General features: G+C 41.8%; 2 protein-coding genes across 4 annotated transcripts in view; one reads left to right on the top strand and one right to left on the bottom strand.

The window, feature by feature from the left end:
* LOC125225811 (tudor domain-containing protein 7) overlaps nucleotides 1-16,174 on the top strand; it is a 44,904-nt gene that overhangs the window by 16,472 nt on the left and 12,258 nt on the right. For both annotated transcript variants that reach the window (XM_048129666.1, XM_048129667.1), the window contains 5 exons: nucleotides 525-611; nucleotides 915-1,064; nucleotides 1,331-1,530; nucleotides 7,231-7,378; nucleotides 7,760-7,980. In XM_048129666.1, coding sequence (XP_047985623.1) covers nucleotides 525-611; nucleotides 915-1,064; nucleotides 1,331-1,530; nucleotides 7,231-7,378; nucleotides 7,760-7,980 — 806 coding nt within the window. The remainder of the gene's footprint in view (nucleotides 1-524; nucleotides 612-914; nucleotides 1,065-1,330; nucleotides 1,531-7,230; nucleotides 7,379-7,759; nucleotides 7,981-16,174) is intronic.
* Nucleotides 8,820-11,892, bottom strand: LOC125225814. 2 transcript variants are annotated; one of them, XM_048129670.1, is made up of 2 exons: nucleotides 11,372-11,892; nucleotides 8,820-9,216 (listed from the first exon to the last, which is right to left on the bottom strand). In XM_048129670.1, exons 1-2 carry the CDS (start codon nucleotides 11,864-11,866, stop codon nucleotides 8,929-8,931), a joined length of 783 nt encoding a protein of 260 aa, XP_047985627.1. In that variant the 5' UTR covers nucleotides 11,867-11,892; the 3' UTR covers nucleotides 8,820-8,928. The 2 variants fall into 2 exon arrangements, with proteins under 2 accessions (XP_047985627.1, XP_047985626.1); XM_048129669.1 differs by lacking the exon at nucleotides 11,372-11,892 and adding an exon at nucleotides 9,973-11,342.

The following is a 16,174-nucleotide window of genomic DNA, read 5'->3' as shown; positions in this document are numbered from 1 at the left end:
GCCCATATGTGGTTTTTTTATTTAATACATAAGAATAGGTACTCTGCCATGGTAAAATGAAAATGCTTTTTTCAGTATGAAGGTGCTTTAAAAATGGGTAAACGGACATTTATTTCCAATGATTACATACACATTACATTTATAATTACTTATTTATATGTATAGTTAGTTATAGTAAATTATAGTATTATAGGCACTCAGTACATACCTACTCGGTAAATACTCGTACGAAACCTTAAAACCCGGAAATACATTATGTAGTATATTGATTATTTAACTGTCACTTACTAGAGTTCTTACTAGTTGCCTTGCGAGTCTCGCTATACCCACAATTTTCAAAAACCCAGAACCAACCCAATTTTTACCCATTAAAACTTAGGACAATTTAATAAAACAAAAACAAAAAGAAATGACCGAAAAGATAACATGAAATTAAAATGTATAATGAAGGTATGATGATATTGATGACCTGATTAAATCGTAAGGAATGCTCAGTGCAATATTGAAGGTGATTGTTGACGTAGGCCATCCTGTGTCGGCTGGAGGGCGCGGAGGAGCTGGCGGCCAGCGCGGCGGGCGCCGAGCTCGTGCAGCGGCGGCTGCCCGGAGAGGTAAATATTATTACAATACGAATAGTAAAGAAAACCTCAATTACTTAATCCAATGATATTCATTTCGAATCAAAAACCTACTTTACATTATATTTTTTTTAATGTACACGAAAATAAAATTGTATACCTTTCTTATTTCCCAGAATATTTTATTTTAAAATTTTATGTAGCTAGAAAATAAAATAAATAATCTAGGTTTTTGTGAAGACCGCGTTTTGATATCTCGGATTAGTGAATTTGTCGTAATTAAATTATATATTTTCTTTTGAATTTAATTGATAGAATCCACGTTATTGTTGTCAGGTGCTGGTGGCGGCGCCCGGACCGCGCCACGACCCCTCCGACCCCGCGGTGGCCGTGGTGCTCTACGACACGTCTACACAGCGCGATCTCAACCTCAACAAGGAGATCGTGCAAGACTTCTGCATGGCCGGCGCCTTCAATATCACGCAGGTACTATATAGAAAAGGTTCTCCGACGCGACTCAGGGTCGTGGTGGTTAGTTAACGACGCGTCCACGCAACGCGACTTCCACCTCAACGAGGAGATCGTGCAAGACTTCTGCACCGACCTCGACCTCGACAAGGAGATCGTCCAAAACTGCTCTTTTAAGATCCAAACCCAATTTAAAGAAAAATCCTGTATCACGGAGAGGACACTGTCTTGATATAAAATGAAACATGTTTGATGGCAACGGCATGCACGTCGTGATGTTGCAGAAGCCGTGCGAGGTGGAGGTGGGGTGCGTGACGGAGGAGGGGCGCGTGTGGGTGTCGCGCGCGGGCGCCGCGGCGCTGGTGCGCGGCGCGCTGGCGGTGCTCACGGCCGGGCCCTACCGCCGCCCGCTGCCCGCCGCGCCGCAGGCGCCGCCCGCCGCCGCGCACACGCTCTACATCGTGCGCACGCTCTCCGGCGACTGGTCAGTGCTTCCGCTTCCTTCCCGGTCCCGCCGGTGCCGGTGCCGGTGCCGCTCCGATATTCCTGTCGATTCGCCGCCGTGCCCGCATAACTCGATAGCGGCTTAAATACTACTGTACGGCAGGGTTATAACACGTGATTGCCGCGAGAGTATATCGCCGCGAGATAGACTACCGGTCCTTATGTCATTAATACAGTTAAGAGCGCTATGACAAAAAAAGGCGATATATTGTAAAATGCACAATATTTATCGACAAAATTGTACACTTTACTCATACTAAAAGACAGTGAAAGTACTTGTTTCAGTTAGAACATCTTATTAACTGTCGGTTAAATAAAAAACATATGAAAAAAAAAAGCTTTTTCAATTAGTAATGATTGTTTTTCTGATGCTCGTTTAGGAAAAACCGCGTGAAGCACAGAATTCGGAGCTCTTATTATGTACAATTTGATAAGATCACTCTCATAAATGAGGTAAATTTAAGTTCCAAATATCTTGTACTTAAGGCCCATTAAACAATATTTATCATTTAATCCTTTGAAATTGAGAAATTGAAAGTAAAACGAACTCAATTTTGTCTTGAAAATACATCGAAACAAGTGATCATTTCTCCGAAAATCTACATGTTATCGAAGTTATTTTAGTATATAAATAATCTGCACAATGTGCTTAAACTGCTGTTATCCATTTGTCGTTATAATATTTTATCATGATTTTTTGCCAATTTTTTGAAAACTAGCCTTCCTGTCGCTATTTTACCGGCGACGGACGCCTGCGATTTCAGTGCCGCGCCGGAGCTCGAGCAGGTAAGACGTATGTCGCTTTGGTCTCCGAGTTTTCATCGCAAACGTCGAGAATATTTATTGTTGTGTGGGTCGGACGCCTTGTTTCTACACGGGCTATCCTCACATTGTGTGTGTGTAAACAGCGACCAACGAATTTGATCCTAGACCCGTAAATATTTGCTTTTGTAATACTTTGTTACGTTTGAATGTTAAAGTATTACAACGTTGTGATGATAAAAATGTGAAAATTACAATACGGTCAAGATGATAAGACACATCAAGATGGTACTCGGGATCTGATGATGGAGCCAGAAGGTGGTCACCAGTACCAGTGAACCATGTAAGTAAACGACTTCGTGTTTAGGCTCGTTGGGTTCGTCTCAACAAGACCTTTGACAAGAGGTGGTACTCAGGGTCTGATGATGGAGCCAGATGGTGGTCACCAGTACCAATGAACCATATAACTAAACCCAGAGATGGGGAAATCGTAATCGATTCCGGATTACACGATTACTTGATTTTACTTTGTAATCTGACACTACTGGGTGTCAGATTACTTGTAATGTAATCAAGTGAAACGGTAAATTACCATTACATGTAAAGGAATCACTAATCATCTATACAATCATTACTATTACCAATAATTCGGAATCATAGTCGATTCAAAATAACTGAAATTATTGACTTGATTACTTTCAGATTACGAATATGTAGTACCTCAGATGACTGTCACTTTGACACAAAAGTCATCATGGGTGTCGTAAAATAGGTTTTAGGGGTGCTGATTCCAAAATTAATGACCAATGTGGAATCTGACATTGCTGACTGTCACTTTGACACAAAAGTCGTCATGGGTGTCGTAAAATAGGTTTTAGGGGTGCTGATTCCAAAATTAATGACCAATGTTCAATCTGACATTGCTGACTGTCACTCTGACACAAAAGTCGTCATGGGTGTCGTAAAATAGGTTTTAGGGGGTGCTGATTACAAAATGAATGACCAATTTGGAATCTGACATTGCTGACTGTCACTTTGACACAAAAGTCGTCATGGGTGTCGTAAAATAGGTTTTAGGGGTGCTGATTCCAAAATTAATGACCAATGTGGAATCTGACATTGCTGACTGTCACTTTGACACAAAAAGTCGTCATGGGTGTCGTAAAATAGGTTTTAGGAGGTGCTGATTCCAAAATTAATGACCAATGTTCAATCTGACATTGCTGACTGTCACTCTGACACAAAAGTCGTCATGGGTGTCGTAAAATAGGTTTTAGGGGGCTGATTCCAAAATTAATGACCAATTTGGAATCTGACATTGCTGACTGTCACTTTGACACAAAAGTCGTCATGGGTGTCGTAAAATAGGTTTTAGGGGGTGCTGATTCCAAAATTAATGACCAATGTTCAATCTGACATTGCTGACTGTCACTCTGACACAAAAGTCGTCATGGGTGTCGTAAAATAGGTTTTAGGGGTGCTGATTCCAAAATTAGTGACCAATGTGGAATCTGACATTGCTGACTGTCACTTTGACACAAAAGTCGTCATGGGTGTCGTAAAATAGGTTTTAGGGGGTGCTGATTCCAAAATTAATGACCAATGTTCAATCTGACATTGCTGACTGTCACTCTGACACAAAAGTCGTCATGGGTGTCGTAAAATAGGTTTTAGGGGGTGCTGATTACAAAATGAATGACCAATTTGGAATCTGACATTGCTGACTGTCACTTTGACACAAAAGTCGTCATGGGTGTCGTAAAATAGGTTTTAGGGGTGCTGATTCCAAAATTAATGACCAATTTGGAATCTGACATTGCTGACTGTCACTTTGACACAAAAGTCGTCATGGGTGTCGTAAAATAGGTTTTAGGGGGTGCTGATTCCAAAATTAATGACCAATGTTCAATCTGACATTGCTGACTGTCACTCTGACACAAAAGTCGTCATGGGTGTCGTAAAATAGGTTTTAGGGGGTGCTGATTCCAAAATTAATGACCAATGTTCAATCTGACATTTCTGACTGTCACTTTGACACAAAAGTCGTCATGGGTGTCGGTAAAATAGGTTTTAGGGGGTGCTGATTCCAAAATTAGTGACCAATTTGGAATCTGACATTGCTGACTGTCACTTTGACACAAAAGTCGTCATGGGTGTCGTCAAATAGGTATCCGGAGGTGTTTGAAAACTAATGACCAATTTGGAATCTGACACTGTTGACTGTCACTTTGACACAAAAGTGATCATGGGTGTCTTCAAATAGGTTTTCATGGGTACTGATCTCAATATTAATGATCAATTTGGAATCTGACATTGCTGACTGTCACTTTGACATAAAAGTCGTTATGGGTGTCGTCAAATAGGTTTCCAGGGGTACTGTGCAATGTCAGGTTCCAAATCGGTCATTACTTTTTAAATCATTTCATTAATTTTGGAATCAGTACCCCTAAAAACTATTTGACTACACCCATGATTCCTTTTGTCAAAATGACAATTAGCACTGTGAGATTCCAAAATAGTCGTTAATTTTGGAATCAGCACCCCCGGAAACCTTTCTGACGACACCCATGACGACTTTTGTGTCAAAGTGACAGCAGCAATGTCAAGATTCCAAATCGGTCATTAATTTTCAAATCAGCACCTCCGGAAACCTATTTGACGACACCCATGATGACTTTTGTGTCAAAGTGACAGTCAGCAATGTTAGATTCCACACTGGTCATTATTTTTGGAATCAGCACCCCCTAAAACCTATTTTACGACACCCATGATGACTTTTGTGTCAAAGTGGCAGTCAGCAATGTTAGATTCCACATTGGTCATTATTTTTGGAATGAGCACCCCCTAAAACCAATTTTACGACACCCATGACGACTTTTGTGTCAAAGTGACAGTCAGCAATGTCAGATTCCACATTGTTCATTAATTTTGGAATCAGCACCCCCGCAAACCTATTTGACGACACCCATGACGACTTTTGTGTCAAAGTGACAGTCAGCAATGTCAGATTCCACATTGGTCATTAATTTTGGAATCAGCACCCCTAAAACCAATTTTACGACACCCATGACGACTTTTGTGTCAAAGTGACAGTCAGCAATGTCAGATTCCACATTGTTCATTAATTTTGGAATCAGCACCCCCGCAAACCTATTTGACGACACCCATGACGACTTTTGTGTCAAAGTGACAGTCAGCAATGTCAGATTCCACATTGGTCATTAATTTTGGAATCAGCACCCCTAAAACCTATTTTACGACACCCATGACGACTTTTGTGTCAAAGTGACAGTCAGCAATGTCAGATTCCACATTGTTCATTAATTTTGGAATCAGCACCCCCGCAAACCTATTTGACGACACCCATGACGACTTTTGTGTCAAAGTGACAGTCAGCAATGTCAGATTCCACATTGGTCATTAATTTTGGAATCAGCACCCCTAAAACCAATTTTACGACACCCATGATGACTTTTGTGTCAAAGTGACAGTCAGCAATGTCAGATTCCACATTGTTCATTAATTTTGGAATCAGCACCCCCGCAAACCTATTTGACGACACCCATGACGACTTTTGTGTCAAAGTGACAGTCAGCAATGTCAGATTCCACATTGGTCATTAATTTTGGAATCAGCACCCCTAAAACCAATTTTACGACACCCATGATGACTTTTGTGTCAAAGTGACAGTCAGCAATGTCAGATTCCACATTGTTCATTAATTTTGGAATCAGCACCCCCGCAAACCTATTTGACGACACCCATGACGACTTTTGTGTCAAAGTGACAGTCAGCAATGTCAGATTCCACATTGGTCATTAATTTTGGAATCAGCACCCCCTAAAACCTATTTTACGACACCCATGATGACTTTTGTGTCAAAGTGACAGTCAGCAATGTCAGATTCCAAATCGGTCATTAATTTTTAAATCAGCACACCCGAAAACCTATACTCGTGGTATATGCACTTGAAATGTGAAAGTGAAAATGCTAGAATGACATGTAAACCACGAAGTTGTATAGTCATATTGTTCATTGGTATTGGTGACCACCATCTGGCTCCATCATCAGACCCTGAGCACCATCTTGAAGTAATTAGAATTGTATTTGTCTTATTTTATCATCATATTAATATATACTTTACTCTAATACTTATCATATAACAAAAGCAAATATTTGGGATGGGATCTACTTTTATAATTATTACTTTAATTTTTTAAATAAATTTTAACATAATTGATATTATTTCGCGCTATATTCTCGTATTTTCGTACAAAATAATGTTTATTAGAAACCAAAAGTTTATATCGAGATAGTAGATTGTGGTTGTTATCAAAATTCCATAGAAAGGATCAAGATTGTTTTGTCCATTATTGTAGTGCGAGCGAGTGATAAGACGTGCTAGAAAGGGTCGGCATATTGGGCTCGCGCGGCGGGTAAAATACCTAATTTCGCCCGACGCCGAAATGTTATAACGCTCTTAAAAGAAGACGTACCTATGATCTATTTCGCGGCAATAATGTACTAGACCTACAGAAAGGACACTTCCTACAAAACCGAAGATTGGCAACACTTCAAGGTCGAAGTATGTTGTCCCTTTCTAATGACAGGGGCACTATCGCTTCGGATATTAAGGGTTGTCAAAAATCAAGTAATTTTTTATGTCTGGTAGCACGTAATTTGACGTCAAGTTGGGCCGACCCTAGTAATTACTACAAACGTAGCAATGCGAGTTGAACGGAGCCGGGTTCACCCGAAGCGAACAGTATCGGACCATAGTCCGCTGCGTGAGGTGATCTTTACTAGAGTCGACGTCATGTGTCTTCAATATTCAATATACTGTCATTAAGTTCGAATTACTTTTACATGTATAGAATATCTGTTACCACAGTCTTGAGACCCTGAAATTTCTATGTAGGGTCCGTTGTACGATCATCAGCGGGCTCGACGGCGAGGGCACGGTGCGCACGCAGCTGGTGGACAGCGGGCTCGTGCTGCGCGCGCCGCTCTCCTCGCTCGTGCCACTCGCCTCCTTCAGCCCGGCGTTGGACCAGTACCCGCATCAGGTATGGCGGTGTAGCAGGATTGTTTGTGGGGTACACGATCTTTATCAGATCGACGGCGAGGGCACGGTGAGCAGTAGTTCACGCAGCTGGTGGAAAACGGGCTCGTGCAGCGCGGAACTGTTCTCGCTCGTGCCGCTCGTCGCCTTCAACTCGGCGGTGGAACTTTTCTCACTAGGTTACGCTGACACTTGTGACGTTCTCAAGTAAAAGGTTTCACATTAGTAGCTTAACAGAAAAACGAAATTTGCTCGTATCGTTATACGAATTTCCTGTTATAGTGTCATTACGCTTAAGCCACAATATGGTACCTTTCGGTTCGGGACACCATTGTATTAGTTAGCATTAGCAAAGTTGTAGTTAGAGCGAGAGGTCTGTTCGCAGGCGAAGCAGGTGCGGCTGGGTCCGGCGGAGCGCGCGGCGCACGGCATGGCGGCGCGGCTGCGCGAGCTGCTGCTGCAGGCGCGCGTGCTGTGCCGCGCGCTGCCCGCGCCCGCCGCGCCCGCCGCGCCGCCGCACGTGGAGCTCTTCGTGCGCACCGGCCCGCAGAACATCCTCGCCTCCGTCAACAACGCCATACTCATGGAGTACGAGTATCTGCAGCCGTGAGTACTAATGCTTCACATCTATTGTATCTATATTTCTATTGCGATTCAAATCGATTACAATAGAAGTAAATATATAAATATATCTCGCGTTTCGTACACATTTTTTAAGACACACACGGGTCGAACGCGATAAAATAACATTATTACCTTTTACCCAACGTTTCGGCCAGGTTGCATGTTGCCACGTGTCTGGGGGTCGAGGGTCTTGGGCAGGTAGAGGAGAGAAAAGATGCTGCTCGTTTCAGGTCTATATTCAAAGTGAATGTACTTATTTTAATACTACAGTTTTAATGGATTAGCATGACAAATTATGTTTGATAATACCGCCATCTATCGGCGGTATTGGGAACTACAAGACTATCTTAATGACATATCGACTGGGAGCATGTGATCCGTGAGGTACAAGCCATCTAGAATTCAGACTAGTATGTTAAAGTAATCAAGATGGCGCTGTCAACAGATGACAAGTTGACATGCTCCCAGGGGAGGTTGCTAAAGTACTTACCGCACAGAAAGGACACAGCCGCAGTTGCTACCTGCGTAGGTATATGCGTTATCTCTGTCCGGTAAGGCATAATTACTGTAAACTTCTTTCAACACATGACTATCCATTATTTATACAAGGTTAGGTAACTATGACCTTTAATAAGTCATGTTTAGGTTGAAAGAAGCATAAACACAAACTGTTTGGTACCTAATATTTATTGTTAAGCAATATAGGCAGATATGAACTAACTATGGTGGTAGGTATTTTCGCATAACTGATTGACTACAATTTAAGTAGGCACCAAACATTCTGTTATAGCTTATACTTAGTTTAGGTGAATAAAAACAACCAGGAAACATGTTTTTAATTAAAAATCGAACTTAAATAACATTAGGTGTATGCTAGACTTAAATAGACTTAAGTAGGTATTTAGGAATAGTTATGTTAGGTACTTATAACTATACGTCGGTCGCGTCGATTGGAAGCGGGCAAATATTATTAAAGGATCGCTTAATTATTCCTCTTGCTGTCTGGATCTCGGCGACACGTGCGACGCCGTCTCGGCCGGGGCAGCAGCCGACGATGCGGCCCATCCTCCACAGGCAGGGCGGCAGGCTCCGCTCGCGCACCAGCACCACAGTTCCCGCGCGAAGAGCTGGACCCTTGGAACTTCGCCATTTTGTGCGTTCCTGTAATAGTCCTATGTAGTCCCTTGACCAAGAGGTCCAGAAGTCCTGTTGCAGCTGCTGTAATTGTTGATACAGAGTGAGTCGGTTTATAGGTATGTCTTTGTAATCGTAGTCGGGCAATGAGTTAGGGCTTCTAGAAATCAAGAAGTGGGCTGGCGTAAGACAAGTAATTTCGTCGGTATTAGAATTTGGAATAGGGCATAATGGAGTAGAGTTCAAAATTCCTTCAACCTGTACAAGGATCGAATAAAATTCATGATAGGTTAATAATGCTTGACCTAGTACTCGCTTTAAGTGAAATTTACATCGTCTAATTGCAGCCTCATGGAGCCCCCCATATGGGGAGCGTAGGGGGAAGGAATTTCCATTGAATTCTTTCCTTTGCGCAAGAAGTTTCCAGATCATTGGAATGGTCTCTTAAAAAATCGTAAAGTTCTGACAACTCATTGCTCGCGCCATGGAATGTCGTAGCATTGTCCGACAGAAGTTCCTTTGGCAAACCTCGTCGGGCAACAAATCGTCGAAGGGCTGCTAAAAACGCTGAAGTTTCTAGCCCTGGTATTAATTCTATGTGAACCGCCTTCGTAGTCATACAGATAAATATAGCTATATAACATTTATACGTCTTGTACCCACGTCCCCTCCTGTCCCTGACAGTGTACGGTCCACCGTAATCCAACATCGTGAACGTAAAGGGGAGAGCGGGGGTAACCCGCCTCGGTGGCAAGTTACCCATTATAGGTGTCTGTGACCTTGGTTTGGCTCTAAAGCAGGTCACACAGTTTTCTACTATTTTATTTGCTAAGCTCTTACCGTTAATCGGCCAAAATCGTTCTCGAATTGACGACAGCAACAGCTGGGCCCCAGCGTGCAGCAGTCTCACGTGCAGGTCGCTCATGATGAGTTTGGTTAGTATATGTTTGTGTGATAGGATAATAGGGTGTTTTTTATTATAGTCGTAAGCTGACAACCCTAAACGGCCTCCTACTCTTATTAGCCTATTTTCCATAAAGGGATTTAAAGACAATAAATTCGATGATTTTAGTAGGGGCTTTTTATTTTGAAGTAAATTATATTCGGTTGGAAACATTTCGATTTGTGACATTTCAATCAATTTATTTAATGCACATTCTAATTCCCTCACAGAGAGCGGCCCGGTAAGTTTTTTGTTATGAATTAAACAATTGTTTACGAATCTATAGATAAATGCAACACAATTGATAAGCTTGTTTACGTCTGACCATCTTCGAAATAAATTGTCAATGAAAATATTCGGTTGCACATTTGTACTATTTGTAGTAGTGTTACAATGGGTTTCGGTCAACTCAGAGTCTGGCAATGGGGTAGAAGTACTATTGCAGGGCCACGTGTCACTACATTTACTTAGCCACGAAGGTCCTTCCCACCAAAGGGTGCAATTAATCAATTTATCCGCTGGTAAGCCCCGTGTTAAAAGATCAGCAGGATTGTCATTCGACGAAACCCAGTGCCAATCATTTATATTCGTTAGACCTTGAATTTCGATAACTCGATTTTTTACAAAACAATTAAGATTATTTTGTTTTTGTGATTTTGCCCATGCCAAGGTTACATTTGAGTCACACCATAGGTATACTTTCGTAAACTTGCACTTTAACGCATTAGTTACGTTTTTATATAGTTGTGCGAGTAGCAACATAGCCCTGAGCTCCAGTCTAGGTATAGTTTCTTTACGCGCTATTCTCGATTTAGAACACAGTAATCGCGTTAAAATTTGTCCGTGCATATTTATGGTACGTATATAGATAGCGCACCCGAATGCCGTTAACGAGCTATCTGAAAACCCGTGCATCTCCAACGTTATGTAATCACTGATAAGCGCATGTCTAGGTACGCACAGTGCATTGAGCGTAAACAACTTTTTATAAAAGGTTTCCCATTCGTTTGTGACATCATTAGGTAAACTTTGATCCCACTGATATTTTGTATCCCATAATTTTTTAATAATTAATTTAGCAATAACTAACGTAGGGTTTAAGAGCCCTAGGGGATCAAATATAGCCGAGGCCAGGGACAAAATCTTTCGCTTAGTTAATGGCTTAGATACCGGTTCGATTTTTAGTTGGTACAACAAATTGTCACTAGTACTACACCATGCGAGCCCTAACACCTTATGGGTATCGTGTGTGAGAGAGGTGGGGGGTGTAGTGTGTATAGATTCGATATTGCTTACATTTTTTAATATGTTGATGGAATTAGATTTCCATTTTCGCAGGTGAAAATTCGCTCCTTTCAGGATCTGCTGGATACGATCAGCTGTTTCTTGTACCTGTTGCTCGTCGTCGCCTCCATGGAGCAGGTCGTCCATATAGAAGCTGTCACAGATCGCCGCCGCGGCCTCAGGGTCACTCACCTGGCACTCCTGCGCCAGCTGGCGTAGGCACCGTGTCGCTATATGCGGTGCGCTTTTTAGTCCGAAACTAAGGGTCGTGAGCGAGTAGGTACGTAAAGGTTCTGTAGGGTTTTCGCGCCATAAAATACATTGCAAATGTCGTTGGTTGGGGTTAATGTAAATCATTCGGTACATACGTTCGATGTCTGCACTGATGACATATTTATTTTTACGGAACCTTAGCAATATATTAAATAAATCATCTTGATTTATTGTGCCTTTATATTGAATGCTATTAAGTGATTTCCCGTTGTTTGTTTGAAATGAACAGTCCATCACGACTCTAAGAGGGGTTGTTAATTTTTGGGGGGTTAACACAGCATGATGTGGCACAAAATTGCAGTGTTCAGCATTTTTTTCCTGGACCATATGTCCTGCGGCTTCAAACTCTCGCATAAATTGAACGTATTTTTCTTTGTATTCGGGATTTCGAGAGAATTTTGATTCTAACGTTTTAAACCTTTTGTAAACTACCGATCGCGACTGACCCAAGCTAGTTGGCGGTTCCTTAAAGGGAATAGTTACCACAAAATTACCATCGGTCGTTCGGGAGTGCTCATTGAATACCTTCTCGCATTGAAGGTCCTCATGCTGCGATATCGTTGTGAGTGAACGGCAGTCGTCCGAATTCCAGAAAGTACGAAGCGCCTGAGTTTGAGCAATTTGGGTAAAGTTACATACCATTCGTTGTGGCCTATTAGCCGAGTTCAATGAGTAAGCGCCGGACACCACGTAGCCTAGCTGGGTTCTTTGAAGGATCGGTTGTCCATCCCCTAAGGAATGTCGCCCTATACAAAGTAGCTGGTAAAAATGTTCTACTCCTATAAGTAGATCGATTTCCCCACCTTGGTAAAAGTATTCATCCGCTAAACGGAAGCGTGTAGGTATATTGAGCTGGCGGCTGGTTACCGCATGTGTAGGTAATTTGCTTATCTTAGGTACAATAAGACAAGACAAATTCGTTGAATATGAGTCGTCGGTTGAGTGAATAGTTATATGACATGATTGGGTTATTTTTGTTAAGTTTTGGTTAAATCCAAAAATATCTAGGTCTATTTGTTGTGTAGGTAAATTCAATATATTGCGTACTCTTTCGGTTAAGAAATTTGATTGTGATCCACTGTCGAGCAATGCACGCAAAATAACTGGGTTATTATTTCTGTCTAGTACCTTTACCCGGGCCGTGGACAGAATGACACCTCTGTTTTGTGTTGTTGTAGGTGTACTGTCGCGACTCGTGCTCTCACCCGGGTTCGATTGTTGTTGGTTAGTAATTAGATTGATCGACGGTAATTCCCCAGACGCCGTTGTCGTCGGCTCTGGAGCATTATGAAGCGTCGACGGTTGTGAGTTGGTGTTCATCGTGTCGGTATGGGTAGTGTGTAAGAGCGTATGGTGCTTACCTTTACACGTTCGGCAGTTGCTCGCGCGGCAGTTAGAAATTATATGATTCGGTGATAAACAATTGAGGCAGAGACCTAGTCGTTTCACTACTCGAATGCGTGACGTTGCATTTAGAGCCAAAAACTTCGGACATTGGTTTATAAAATGAGTCTCCTTACAGTTCGGACATTGGTTACGATAGGTATTAGTTTTTAATGTTACCTTATTGTTGGTATGGGACGGAGGGCACGTGGTTACCATAGCCTTCCGCGGCGGCGGGAGCTCGCGAGTCGCCGGCTTCACGGGTCAGCTTGGCTCACGGCCTCCCTCAGGTCCGCTTGGGTTCGCAGGAATGACTTAAAGTCCTGTAACGCAGGCAATTCACGGGAATTAATTTTCTCTTCCCACTTGGTTTGCAATTTTTTATCGAGTTTGGAACTAATGAAAAATATTATTAGCAAATCCCAGTCATTGGTCGGGACCTTTATAGACCTGAGAATGCGTAAATGTTTCGAAATGTTATCATTTAATGATCTAAGGGCTGAGGCTGTATTTGGAATGGCCTCAATATTAAACAGAGCTCTTAAATGGCTATAAACGAGTGTTTTAGGACTATTATATCTTTCACATAGTAATTGCCAAGCTATGGCATGGCTTTCCTCGGCAAATTCCAATGAGCTGATAACTTCAAGTGCGCTGTCGGTTAAACAACCCTTTAGGTATTTAAATTTTTGGATTGGTTTTAGACTGGTTTGATTGACGAGTGCGTCAAATGTGTCTCGAAATTCAATCCAGTCCGTAACCTGTCCATCAAAGGATGGTAGCTTAATATCGGGATATTTAATGGATTCATGCTCACGTGGCTCGTGGACCTCGCGAACGTTGCCCTCCGAGGGCGTGAGGGCTGCCGGGCGAGAGACCTGTGCTAAATAACCTTTGCTTACAGACACACATTCGAAATAAGTGTTCTCAAAGTTTTCTCGTTCCTTTAAATTCTCCTCGAGCTCCTCGCTCAGAGTCTCAATTTTATCTTGAATAATCTCGAACTCTTTGAAAACACCCATTATTCTAGACGTTCGTAACTCTAAATCTATAATTTGGTCAGCAGTTAATGAGGAACAAGCTAATTTCGATAAATATTTTTTAAATAAGGTTAGCTTTCCCTTCACTACACCTCGTTTTTTGGTTAAAGATTTTAACTTTATGTCGCCTACAAGTGAAGAATCACTGTCAGATCCTGATGAAGGCATTTTAAAGTTGAATTTAATGCACCTTAAGTAGATATAAGACAAAGTAGGTATGTGCCACGTGTGCAGTTACGTAACAAATTTTAAGTAAATTGAAGGAATTTCACTATCTAAAGCCCGTTAAATGAATTGCCAGCCACTTACTTGATAAAAGAACCCTTTTCGTGGCCTCTCTTCTTTCCTTCTCGACTCTTCTTTGGAAATGTGGACTTCGACCTTTGCCAGTGGCCTCGTCGCGGACGTTGTAAAATGACTTTTCAATCGAAGTTGGTTGATTAGCTTGGTAAATTCTTCTCGAAAATGAAGATCTAGTCGGTCGTAGCACCAGGCTCCCTCTTCCCTGCAAAATAGCTTCGACCCAACACGTGGCGTGCCGGAACAATAGCGGGATGGTAGCTCACCGCTCGGACTCCGGTGCCGTTGTTGCTAGGCGCGCCTCGCCCAGTTTCCACTTCTCGCGAATTCAATTCAGAGTATCTTCTACGTCGGGGTCACCAAATTATGATGCCACGTGTCTGGGGGTCGAGGGTCTTGGGCAGGTAGAGGAGAGAAAAAGATGCTGCTCGATTCAGGTCTATATTCAAAGTGAATGTACTTATTTTAATACTACAGTTTTAATGGATTAGCATGACAAATTATGTTTGATAATACCGCCATCTATCGGCGGTATTGGGAACTACAAGACTATCTTAATGACATATCGACTGGGAGCATGTGATCCGTGAGGTACAAGCCATCTAGAATTCAGACTAGTATGTTAAAGTAATCATAGATGGCGCTGTCAACAGATGACAAGTTGACATTGCACTAGCCAGGCCCCGTAGCCGAATGGCAATTCTCCGACGCGAAACCAAAACGAAAGCCGCAAAAGGTAGTCTGGCTCTGTCGCGCTAATACGCAAGAGCGACAAAGATAGATATCTACTAGCGTTTCGTTTTCGCGAATATATAATGAAATATTGGATCTGAAAATATAGTATTTTTTCTACTCCCGTAGTGTTATTCGTCATTTACAGTGTCGTGCATAGATCTTTAAAACCCTACATAAAAAATGCCAGCCCCCGCCCGGCGCCCCGCGCACCCACGCATACGATATAGCTCTTAAAGCATTGTTAGGAAGCCTTTAATGGATGTAGCGGGACGCCGGAGGCTGGCGACGGCGCGGGGGAGTGCGAGCGACAGGGTGAGTGCAGGAACAGAGGAGAGGCCGACAAGTCAAAATACAGGAAATAGTGTGAATTTCACGAAAGTTATTCTAGAAAACTATGAAAAAGTAAGTGCATGGTCGTAGAAATAGTACATTACATCAGAGGCCGGGAAAATGAGGATTTCCGGCCAAGTGGGTATATACGGCCGAGCGAGCGTGCGAGCGAGGCCGGATAGGGATACGAGGCCGGGAATCCGTTTTCACGCCGAGGCATGTATAGTGCTTTTCTCAAACATACAATGAAATAAAAAAAAAATGATATTAATATATGTGATAGACAATGGTTTTCTGACTCTGGGAAAAATAATAAAAAAAATATTTAAGATCGATTTTTATACTAAACCAGTGTTAGAAGTTAAATAGGCCAAATCTTATTTATATAAATATATCGTAATTGATAAGTTTTATTTAAAAAAACTTACTACTATTAAAAAGGTACACTATTTGTGAAACCTTTATGATAAAATGTTTAAACATAAACTAATTACGAACTACGAAAAAATCAGCCTAAATCACATAGTAAAAATCGCCATCGTCCTGTTTTTTCCGCCATTTCATGTTAATCCCATGTTAATAAATACTAAACCATTATATTATTTAATTTATTTCATTGTATATTAAATAATAATGAATAATTAATAATAATTAAGCAATAAATGTGATTTTGTATAGCTGTATATCGAGCCACGGGCCATCAAATATATGATGCATATATACATCACTATGCATTTAAGGGTTAACTGAATCA

Source organism: Leguminivora glycinivorella, chromosome 4, assembly GCF_023078275.1.
Source record: "Leguminivora glycinivorella isolate SPB_JAAS2020 chromosome 4, LegGlyc_1.1, whole genome shotgun sequence".
Lineage (NCBI taxonomy): Eukaryota > Metazoa > Arthropoda > Insecta > Lepidoptera > Tortricidae > Leguminivora > Leguminivora glycinivorella.
Note: the sequence above shows the minus strand (reverse complement) of the source record. Positions and strands in the feature narration are given on the sequence as shown.